This window comes from Simochromis diagramma, unplaced genomic scaffold, assembly GCF_900408965.1.
Source record: "Simochromis diagramma unplaced genomic scaffold, fSimDia1.1 OVJJ01000343.1, whole genome shotgun sequence".
In the NCBI taxonomy this organism is placed as follows: Eukaryota; Metazoa; Chordata; class Actinopteri; order Cichliformes; family Cichlidae; genus Simochromis; species Simochromis diagramma.
In genome coordinates this window covers 14,666,689-14,676,969 of record NW_024386831.1, presented here as the reverse complement: position 1 = coordinate 14,676,969, position 10,281 = coordinate 14,666,689, and the positions used below count along the sequence as shown (strand labels likewise).

The 10,281-nt window shown below is 42.0% G+C and overlaps 2 protein-coding genes across 2 annotated transcripts; one reads left to right on the top strand and one right to left on the bottom strand.

Annotated features, from left to right (window-relative positions):
* Positions 1-1,328: 1,328 nt before the first annotated feature.
* nup62l (nucleoporin 62 like) lies at positions 1,329-3,902 on the bottom strand. The gene is made up of 3 exons (XM_040028104.1): positions 3,472-3,902; positions 1,818-3,344; positions 1,329-1,726 (listed from the first exon to the last, which is right to left on the bottom strand). Exons 2-3 carry the CDS (start codon positions 3,336-3,338, stop codon positions 1,568-1,570), a joined length of 1,680 nt encoding a protein of 559 aa, XP_039884038.1. The 5' UTR covers positions 3,339-3,344; positions 3,472-3,902; the 3' UTR covers positions 1,329-1,567.
* A 214-nt stretch (positions 3,903-4,116) lies between these two features.
* On the top strand, positions 4,117-10,258 carry pdk1 (pyruvate dehydrogenase kinase, isozyme 1). Its single transcript, XM_040028105.1, has 12 exons — positions 4,117-4,440; positions 4,575-4,723; positions 5,778-5,919; positions 6,022-6,093; positions 6,183-6,367; positions 7,218-7,307; positions 7,415-7,492; positions 7,613-7,689; positions 7,786-7,884; positions 8,011-8,121; positions 8,477-8,590; positions 8,690-10,258. The coding sequence occupies exons 2-12, from the start codon at positions 4,615-4,617 to the stop codon at positions 8,828-8,830; spliced, it is 1,218 nt and encodes a 405-aa protein (XP_039884039.1). The 5' UTR covers positions 4,117-4,440; positions 4,575-4,614; the 3' UTR covers positions 8,831-10,258.
* Positions 10,259-10,281: the final 23 nt, after the last annotated feature.

Below are 10,281 nucleotides of genomic sequence, written 5' to 3'. Positions count from 1 at the left end.
AGCACAATTTGTCTGCATTTTTAAAAAATAACCAGCAAATGAAAACTGAAATCTTAGCTTGGCTATGATCATCATCAGAAATGTATGGCTTTGCAAAGTGTAAAAAGTCCAGTGAAATCACTAGTTACTCCAGATTTTCAATGAAATGTGTTTTGGGGCTCTTATTGTGGTGAGCCCAGCTTCACTACACAGGAGTAGAAATTGATAGAAAGCTTTTTTTTTTAACCTGCTTTTTAAAAATAAATTTCATTGATTTTTTTTGTTTTTAAAATTCAGTTTCATTTTGGTTTGATTCCACGGTGGGTTTCCTTGCTTCAGTTTAGCTGTCATTGTTTGAAAGTCTTTCGTTTTTATTAGTTTGGGTGTTTTTAATTTGCATATGTCAGAGACAAGATTTAGGAAAATCAGTACAGGTAATACCTTAAAAACAGAAATCTTTGACTTTTGACTTTGAGTCTTGAAGACATTCAGAGTCTCGATAATCATCAAAGTCTCATCAGTTGTAATATTGTAATAACCGATGCTAAAACTAAGATTTACAGTAATTTTTTTACTTTTCAGCTAGTAATAATTTCTTGACAGTTTTTATTATAGTTATAAAAAACTTTTCTTGTTTGGGATCCAGAACAAGTTTCTTCTTCAGGGAAAATAAAGTATAAAGTAAATTAAAGTTACACAGTGGTGCTACTGGATTGGCCTACATGCCAGTTTAAGCTGTATTTGGCCCATGAACCAAAATGAGTTTGACACCTTGCTTTTAGAGGCTAAGCCAGCCGACTTACCAACAAGTCCCAAAATCGGGAAATAGCACTTTAATGAAGTCCCAGAAACTTAATTTAGACCCTGATCCTTGTGATGGAAGCGCTTTGAGTATCACCAAGTGGTTCCTGCAGGAAATGATTACTGATGCAAAAATTTTCAGCTGCCAGTCTAACAAAATAAAAAGCAACAAATCCTGCATCCATTTCAGTCCAAGTATTATGTGGCCTGTTCAACGTGCCATGTTGACAACCTCTGAAAAACAGTTATCTTTAGTAATAAGAGATATGGCTTGTTTGCACCAGAAGGGCCTGCAGCATGGTAGAAGTTCATGTTTTCCTTATTTGTCCATCAACAGTTTGTTTTTTTGTTTACTGCACAAACTCAAATCTGTAAATACAACAAATCAATTCCATCCACACCTCTCTTATCAAAATATATATGCATAGCTGTAATTCAGCTATTACAGGGGCACCGGATATGTGAACAAAGCATTCCCTCTGACACAGAAAAGAATTTTGTATTTAATGCCCGATAATTAAAAAAAACAAAACAAAGAAAAAAAAGACTTCCATTCCAAAGGTTTATTTAATCAGACTTTTTAGAACAAACATAACAATTGACATAGAAAGAGAGGATCCTTTTCACTACTCTAAAGGCAAATGCACTGAAAATATCAATCTTTATGCAACCAAGAAAACTCAAAATAACAGTAATGAAGGTTGGATCTACACCATCTAAAGCCCTGATGACACCTCTGATTACAGAGTAAAAATGTAAGCACACAAGTAAAAGTATTTACTGCAGATCAGTCGAATGTTAACCGGAAGGTTTTCTCCTGCTCCTTTCGTTGGGTGTCGCAAAGTTTGGACACTTCCTCGACCTTTCTCTGCAGCAGAACAGAGTTCTGATCGATCCACTGAAGTGAATCCATGTGGGCGTTGAGGATCTTACAGATTTGCTGCAGCTGATGATGAAAAAAGGAAATTAGACATGAATTACGTGAGCAAATCTTTGTTAATCTTATCGATTATCAAAAACTGGAGGCGTCATCTTACCGGATCACTGGTGTCAGCCGGGCCGCTGGACGTGTTCAGGTGCTCGATGATCTCCTTCAGGTCCTGCGACATCCTCTTCAGCTGTGCGTCCACGTTCTCAGCGAGCTTGTATGTTCTTTCACGCTCCTCGTCGGCGTTCTGCATGTAGATGGTTCCACTTTGCTCTTTTACCGACTCCTCGAGGGGGCAGAGCAAATCTTCCAGCTCCTTCTGTTGGGACAGGATGAAATCCAGCTCCTGGTTCAGCCTCCTCTGATCCAGCTTCACTTTCTCCATCTCCTTGTGGAGGGATGTGATCTTCTCTCCGTTCTCCACCAGCATGCGGTCCCAGGCATTCACCTGAGTTGCCTGCTGTAAGAAATGTCTCTCCTGGTCCTCCAGCTCAAGACTCCACTTGTTAATGAGCCCCTCTAGCTGGGCATAGGTCATCACTGGAGGAGCTGTGCTGGTGGTGCTGGCAGTGGTTGTGGCTGAAGCAGCTGTCGTGGTGCTTGTGATTGATGAAGTTTTGGCTCCCAGCAAGAAGCCTGTAACAGTACCTGTCGTGGAGGCTGCAGCTGTAGCGGTAGAGGCGGGGGCAGATGTGGTGGTTGCTGGAACCAGAGGTTTGATCATAAAAGTCAAACCTCCACCAGTAGCCGTGGTTGTTGCTGTGGATGTGCTTGCTGCTGAAGCTGAAACGGCATTGAAAGCGAAGCCTGGACCTGCAGCTGTGGCAGCAGCTGTTGTGACAGGCTGAGCGAAGAGAGAAGGCCCGAAAGATGGTGGGGCCTGGGTGGATGCAGGAGGAGCTGGGGTTGATGACGGTTTAATCCCAAAGGTAAACCCTCCACCCTGTCCTGTTGCGGCAGCGGCAGCAGCAGCAGCAGCAGCAGCGGTGGAGGTTGGCTGGGCAAGGCTGGAGGGAGCACTGGTGCCGAAGCTGAAGCCTCCACCTGTGGTGCTGGTGTTGGTTGTGGTGGTGGAGGCTGCCGCTGATGTCACCTGGACCTTGGTAGCTCCGAAGCTGAACCCTCCAAATGAGAGACCACTTGGTGCTGTGGAGGCTGCTGGTGCAGCTGTTGCTACAGGCTGGGTTTGAGCCTGAGATGCAGCTCCAAAGGTGAAGCCCCCTCCTGCAGGTGCAGTAGCGGTGGTCTGCGCAGACAAAACTCCACCCAGAGTGAACCCCGACCCTGCTGCTTGAGTCGCCGTGGAGCCCAAAGTCAACCCTGAAGCTACTGCTGTGGTTGGAGGAGCTGCATTCATTCCAAAGGTTGTGGTGGGTACCCCAAAAGAGAAACCCCCGCCGGCTGTTGTGGACTTTGCTGGGGTGCCAAAGCTGAAACCACCGGTGGGGTTGGTACTGCTCTGGGTCTGGATGGATGAGCCGAAAGTGAAGCCCCCTCCGGTGGCTGCAGGAGTGGACGTTGTCAGTCCAAAGCCGGTGGTAGGGGCCGGGGCCGGGGCCGAGGCTGTGGTTTTCTGCGTTCCGAAAGTAAAGCCCGAAGAGGGCTGCCCAAAAGTGAAAGCGCCGCTCATTTTCTCCTTAAAGGTAAAAAAAAAAATAACATTATTAAAATCGACGAACGCACAAAATGGTTACTTCCTCGCTGAATCATTTAGCTTTTGGCGGGTCACAAACACACACACACACACACCAGGGGGAACTTACCGAAGAATCGGCTTCTCTTTTACGACGGCTTTCTAGACGTTGGCGTCTAATAAAGTTGACTACACCCTTCTTAATGTTACTTTAGTCGTAACAACGATAGAAAACTGGCAACATATCCTTCTTAAAAACGTGGCTAGCCGCCTCGACACTTTTTCAAGTAGGCAGTTCAGTAGTCAACTAAAGGAAATGACGGCAGTTGGCCTGAAAAACAAGCTGTTTATTTGCCCTGTATTTTGTCTAGCGGAGTACAACCCGCCTTTCTTAGTAATATTGGCAGGTCTAACGACCAATTAGAATTATAATTTCAGACAACTCAAACTTTGATTGGTTTGGCTTGTCACCTAGCAGACATACGTCGGAGATTAGGACGCTCACGTTATCAAAGACCAAATTAACAACAAGAGGTTTTACGTTTGTACGCAGTGCGAGCTGCTTCCCACCAAAATCGAAAGTTACATAAAATGAACATTATTCTATAAAGTTAAGATACAAATAATTTTAAGTAACAAGAGGGCGCGTTATTAGAACGTTTTTCTAAAGCAAAACGAATATTTTTCTATTTTGTTACACACGCCTATGTTAGTTTAACTCAAAAATTGCTTCAAAACCACAAGAAACCAGTTCACAAACTTTACGGGAACTTCTGAAAAACTCCTCAATTGTTTTTCAACGTTAACAGTTTGGCTGTGTAACGTTTATCTATAACGTTACACCAAATTTTGGTCAATAAAGTTTGCTTGAAGAGGTAGCTTATCTTGATGTCGCTGTGACGTCTTTGAATTTACTGGCCGCACACTCTCCTTTCCACGGTGACAATTTTCTACGTCTTCCAGGCATCCGACCACGAGAAGCTGAAGTAAAAGGCGATTTAGGAAAACAGTGCCGAAGCTCTGAGAATGGAGGCTGAAACTGCACCAAATTACGAAAAAAACAAATCATTAATTACTTGTGTGTTGGCAGGCTGTTAAGGTTAGCTAACAAGCTTGTGTCAACACAGATTAGCAAACCAAGCTGCAGCCCTCGCTAGGCTCTGTTGCTGTGGATGCTAATTGCAATTAAACCTAAAAAAAAGAGTACCGTTTGTTTATTTATTTATTAAGCAGCAGTCACAGCTGGAAGTGAGGCAATACAAAACGTGCCAGCATGAGGATTTTAAGGTTTCTGAGGAGCAGCGTGTCCATAGGGAAGGACATCGACTACTATTCCAAATTCTCACCATCCCCTCTATCAATGAAGCAGTTTCTGGATTTTGGTAAGAAGCTGCAAGACTAGTAGATATTTACTAACATAATGCTTTACTACATCGTTAACGATACTCTGCCCTAAAATAAGGAGAATCATCATACAACGTGTATGATTCATACACATTCAGGAAACTATATGGAAATAGAAAAAACAAACTCATGTAAAGTTAAACCGAGGATAACTGCCATACAAACGGTCCTAACACAAGCTTTTCCTTCTGTGATGTAAAGGTAGTTGATACCACAAGGATGTATTTCACAAGACGAATGATACTCTTAAAATCATCTAGCCTCCCCTTATTACACTTCCTCGTATTAAACAGGAAGGGATTTTAAAGTATCTCTTAACACATGGCTAATGGGATATATGCCCTGTCTGTGTAAGTCAAGCTTGAAGACTTGAATGTAAGAATGAATGTTAGGCCCTTGATTGATTGGTTGATTTTCTCTATTTCATACTGAAAATGGTCCAGTTTGCTGAAACTATGGAAGGTTTACAGTTATAAGAGGTTATGGAGCCTGAATGGTTTGGGGGTAGTTTTGCATCTGATATGTAATCCAGCCTTGATGCTAACTAGAAGTGGGTGACATGGAAAAACTTTTATCATGTTACATTTACAGGATTGTGCAAAAGTGTTGATTTATTTGAGTAATGCTTCTAAGGACCAGACTTTATTAGTGTTCATAGTAATCCTTGCATTTGTTTATACTGGAAACTGGACAAGTAGGGCACAAAAAAGAAGTGCCAGGCCTAAAAACTATCTGCAGCAGATGTCTTTGTAGGTTCTCAGTCATCCTGTTCATGGTAGTTTAAGGAGCTGGGAAAGAAAGTGACTGGACTTCTATAAGTGTCTTGAAGGCGTTTCACCTCACATCGGAGAGGCTTCTTCAGTTCCAAAACCAAATGGCCGACAGTCCCAAGTATTCCAGTTTCCCAGTACATTTTTTGCCTTGTATATTTGTATTTATATGTATCTTTGCACATGTTCAGTAGCTTGCTCCACCTGTTTCCCATTTTTCAAGCAAAATTATTAAAAAATGTGCCTTTTGTTTCTCTCTCAGGTTCAGAAAATGCATGTGTGAAAACATCCTTCAACTTCCTCAGACAGGAGTTACCTGTGAGGCTGGCCAACATCATGAAGGAAATTAACTTGCTGCCAGACAACTTATTGAGGACGCCATCAGTCCGATTGGTCCAGAGCTGGTATGCAGGTTCTCCTTTTTTTCCACTTAATTTTAACGAATTAACAGTATTTAACTCTTGCCAGTCTGTGAAATACAAAAAGATAATTTTTCCCCCATGTAGGTACATGCAGAGTCTTCAGGAGATTCTCGAGTTCAAAGACAAAAATGCAGACGACGAGAAAGTCACATATGAGTAGGTTTCCTCTTTTAACCACTGCAACAGCTCATCTATTCCTGCAGATTCTTTTCACGCATTGCCTTAATTTTTATGTCTTCAATTAGTTTCACAGATGCTGTGATAAATATCAGAAATCGCCACAATGATGTCATTCCCACCATGGCTCAGGGCGTTGTGGAGTACAAGGAGGCGTACGGCACAGATCCCATCGTCAGCCAGAATGTTCAGTATTTTCTGGATCGCTTCTACATGAGCAGGATTTCCATCAGGATGCTGCTCAACCAGCACAGTGAGCACATGTTGTATTTTTTTGTAATGTGATTGCTGAGCTGTACTTGTTTGGAAATGAAAGCCCTTGGGTTCAGGAGCCAGACTTCTGTGCTGAGAAGATATCTGAGGTTTCAGGCTGTCTGTGTCGTTTTAAAACTCCTGCTACAGTAAACCGGGAATCAACAGACCCCACCCAGTGTCATTTTCTGGCAGTTGCACAAAAACTAAATGACTTGTGTTTTATTTACAGACAGCAAAGACCAAAACAAGCTCACTTGCGTAAAGCTACGCTATAAAAACATTGTAGATAAATAAATAAAATATGGCTTATTTTGGACATCGCTAAATATCGGGAGTCATTCAGAAGGGGCTCAGAGTAGAGTTTCCACTTTTCCACATCTAAAGGAGCCAGTTCAAGTGGTTCAGGCATCTGACCAGGATACCTAATCAATGCATGAGGTGTTTCAGGTATATCCTACCAGCAGAAGGCCCTGGAAGAGACCTAGCACACGCTGGAGAGTTTATGGCTCTCTTCTGGCTTAGGAACACCTCAATGTCCCCCTGGATAAATTGGAGGAGGTGGATGGGTAGAGGGAGGTCTGGGCATATCTGCTTAAGGTGGACTCTGTGACCTGAACCCAGATAAGCAATGAGTGGATGGAATTTCAACCAAAGTTTTTATTAGAATTTCCTGCATATGGTGACACTGGAAGAACTCGTTACGGCTCAGGTCCCCTCAGGATGGTACTGCTCATCAGTTTTGTTTTAGCTCTAATCAAAAAGTCTCACATTAAACCCTGAACTTACAGAGACAAATATCAGTAAGTATTAAGACTTCACAATGTTCATGTTGTGTGTTTTTTCTGTAGCTCTGCTCTTTGGAGGGAAGGTGAATCCTGCACACCCCAAACAGATTGGCAGTATTGATCCACACTGTCGGGTCAGCGAGGTTATCAGAGGTGAGACTTTCTTATATTTATAGAAAAATGCCGGAGAAAAGTGTTAATCTATGCTGTTCTTCCAGTTTTCAAGCGCCATGTAACAAAAACAAACCACTTCCTTGTAGATGCCTACGAAAATGCAAGAAACCTTTGTGATCGGTATTACATGAACTCTCCTGAGCTGGTCCTGGAGGAATTCAATGGTAATTTACGTAGTTAGAAGAAACAACACAAACAGTTTCAATGATGCCGCTCTTTGAACTGGTTAATGAATGAATTGTAACGTAATCAAATGTTTTCCAATCATCTGTTTGTCCTGATAGCCAAAGAGAAGGGGAAACCTGTCACCATGGTCTATGTTCCATCTCATCTGTATCACATGGTGTTTGAACTCTATAAGGTGCTTTTTAAAAGCCTGTCTTCATATATGTCAGCATTTTATATTTCAAAATATCTCTTTTCCAATGTTAAACATTTGGATAAACACTTGTCACAGAACGCCATGAGGGCCACCATGGAGTTATACGGAGATGCCATGGAGTACCCTTCTATCCATACACAGGTTGCTCTGGGAACTGAAGATCTCACAGTCAAGGTAAATGTGCAGATAAACTCCTGTACAGTAAAGGTTAAAGCAGCAAACTTGGCATTGAAAACTCCTTCAGGTTTTTGTGTACGTTTTGGAGGAGCTTGTGTTTATTCGTGCTGTTTGCTTTGTGAGGTGAGCGACCGTGGAGGAGGTGTGCCACTGCGTAAAATCGACAGGCTGTTCACCTACACGTACTCGACTGCTCCGAGACCCAGCATCGACGGCTCACGTGCTGCTCCTCTGGTGAATACTCCTAATTTATCATCACTAGTGACTGAATCAGTGTCAAAGAGAAATCAATCAGTGAGTGTTTGAAAATGGAAACAGCTGTACCAGCGTCTCCACAGCTGGGGTAGCTATCCAGCTATCCCGTATACGCCCTGAAGTTCTAGAGTTCCTTTTCGACACACATACTTGGCTTTTGCAGGGCTTTCACACGTCCCACCTATCAAAACAAAAAGCACTGCTGCAATTTTCCCCTATGTTCCAGAGAAAATCCACAGCCAGTCACTTTGTTCCAGTGAATGCTGTCTTTGTCATGGAGCTGCTCTGTTGTTTCAGACTTTATCTGGATGAACTCTGCTTCATTTCTCTTTAGGCTGGTTATGGGTATGGCCTGCCCATCTCACGACTGTACGCTCGCTACTTTCAAGGAGACCTCAAGTTGTATTCTATGGAGGGTTACGGAATCGATGCTGTGATCTACATACGGGTAACCCAGTTTCACGGAAGCAGCATTAGTGCCTCTTTTAGAGAGAAGAGCACATTCCTAAAGTATCTTTTTTTTCTTTCCCCTTCAATCACGTTTTAGGCACTATCCACAGAGTCCATCGAGAGGCTCCCGGTGTACAACAAGTCAGCCTGGAAACACTACAACACCATCCACGAGGCAGACGACTGGTGCGTCCCGAGCAAAGAGCCAAAGGACATGACGACATTTCGTAGCTTGTAGATCAAATGTAAATCAAAGTGCGCAAGAGACGTAACCGAATGTGTGAGCGTGTGGCAGTAATTACATCAAACCCTTCAGTTATTTACAAACAAAGCTTAAAGAATAATAGAACAAAGTTTTAGTGCCATATAATCCACATGGAACAATGGCTTTGTTATGATCAGTACTTTAAAGTGCAGCAGCTCTGGGTTTTCTCCATTCATCTTAAATGTTAACTGTTATCTACCAGGACCAGGTTTCAACAAATGCAAGCTGTATGTTTTTTATGTTTTATATTTATATTCGACATGAAAAACTTGCAGGTGCAGAGAAATCAACAATTTAAACATACATTCATGTTTTCTCTTTAAATGATGAACAAGATGGTACTGCACAGCTGTCAGCGCTCTCTGGTGGACAAAGCTTGCAAAGGTGTCATGTTTGTCTGATGAGCTAAAGATCACCTGATGCGTTTATCAGGACATTTATCATTTTTGTGATGCTTTAAGAATAAGACTTAAAAGCCATGTTGTATTGTTTGTATTAGCAGAGGTCTCAGCAAAACAAGCGGTCTGCAGGGTTCAAAGCCATCGGGGTCGGAGGACAATGTATTAAAGCTCTTATGTGAGGTTGTCCTTACAGGTATCAGCAAAAGTTTAGTTTGCTTTGCTGCTCTGAAGCTTTTCCTTTGTCTGTTTTAATTACTGTGAACTTTAGTTTCTCCTGTTACAGTTTATCTGTGCGTAGAGTTTCTCTCCCCTGTTTTTGTGGAGTCTGTTACTTTGAAAGAAAAGCACAGCTGATGTGAAATTAAAAGCTTTGCTTTTTGTTAAGCTGCTGTCTTCTAAGCACTTCTTGTGTTTCTTTTGTTTATTTATTAGGGAATTTCTAACAGGGTATTGGTTAAAAAGTAACGTGATGGAAAAAAGGTTTGATTTGCTGTCTGTAAATTGTTGTATTGCACTTGTTTTACATGCTAGCTTGAGAATGTTGGGGGTATTTATTGGGAGTGTTGCAGCTGGTGTGGTTTATTGGGTCAGTGTTTGTGGTTTTCTGTTATGCTAAGAAGATACTACAACCTTGAACTCTTTTCCACATGATTCTTCTGTGTCCTATAAGGAAACTTAATACAGTATTTTAGTGCTGTGGTTGTATTATTTGGGCTCATTCAGCTAAACTGACAAAAGTCCTTGTTTTCCATGTTACACTATCTGCAGTTGTCTGAGTGGATCATGTTCAGTATAGTAGGTTATTTTCCAGATAATTACTTTTGTTAAAATAGCTTTGTGCATGCAGAGTCGAGGTGAGACAAACTTGTTTATTTGTGATCACCGATTTCTGTCAAGTATGTAATTAAAACTGTAACACCAGCAGTTTGACTATTGAAGGCATTAGATATGAAATCATTGTCGTGGGGCAAAAGTTTCAATAAACTGTTACAAACACTGACTACTGCCTGTTTTTGGTTTTAG

Bases quoted from the DNA above. Each gene is read 5' to 3' on its own strand.
- nup62l (XM_040028104.1), bottom strand. From the start codon at position 3,338: ATGAGCGGCGCTTTCACTTTTGGGCAGCCCTCTTCGGGCTTTACTTTC. The intron at 1,727-1,817 runs GTAAGATGACGC...TTTCATCATCAG, and splicing joins CGGCTGACACCAGTGATCCG to CTGCAGCAAATCTGTAAGAT.
- pdk1 (XM_040028105.1), top strand. From the start codon at position 4,615: ATGAGGATTTTAAGGTTTCTGAGGAGCAGCGTGTCCATAGGGAAGGAC. The intron at 7,690-7,785 runs GTGCTTTTTAAA...CACTTGTCACAG, and splicing joins TGGTGTTTGAACTCTATAAG to AACGCCATGAGGGCCACCAT. The intron at 8,591-8,689 runs GTAACCCAGTTT...ATCACGTTTTAG, and splicing joins ATGCTGTGATCTACATACGG to GCACTATCCACAGAGTCCAT.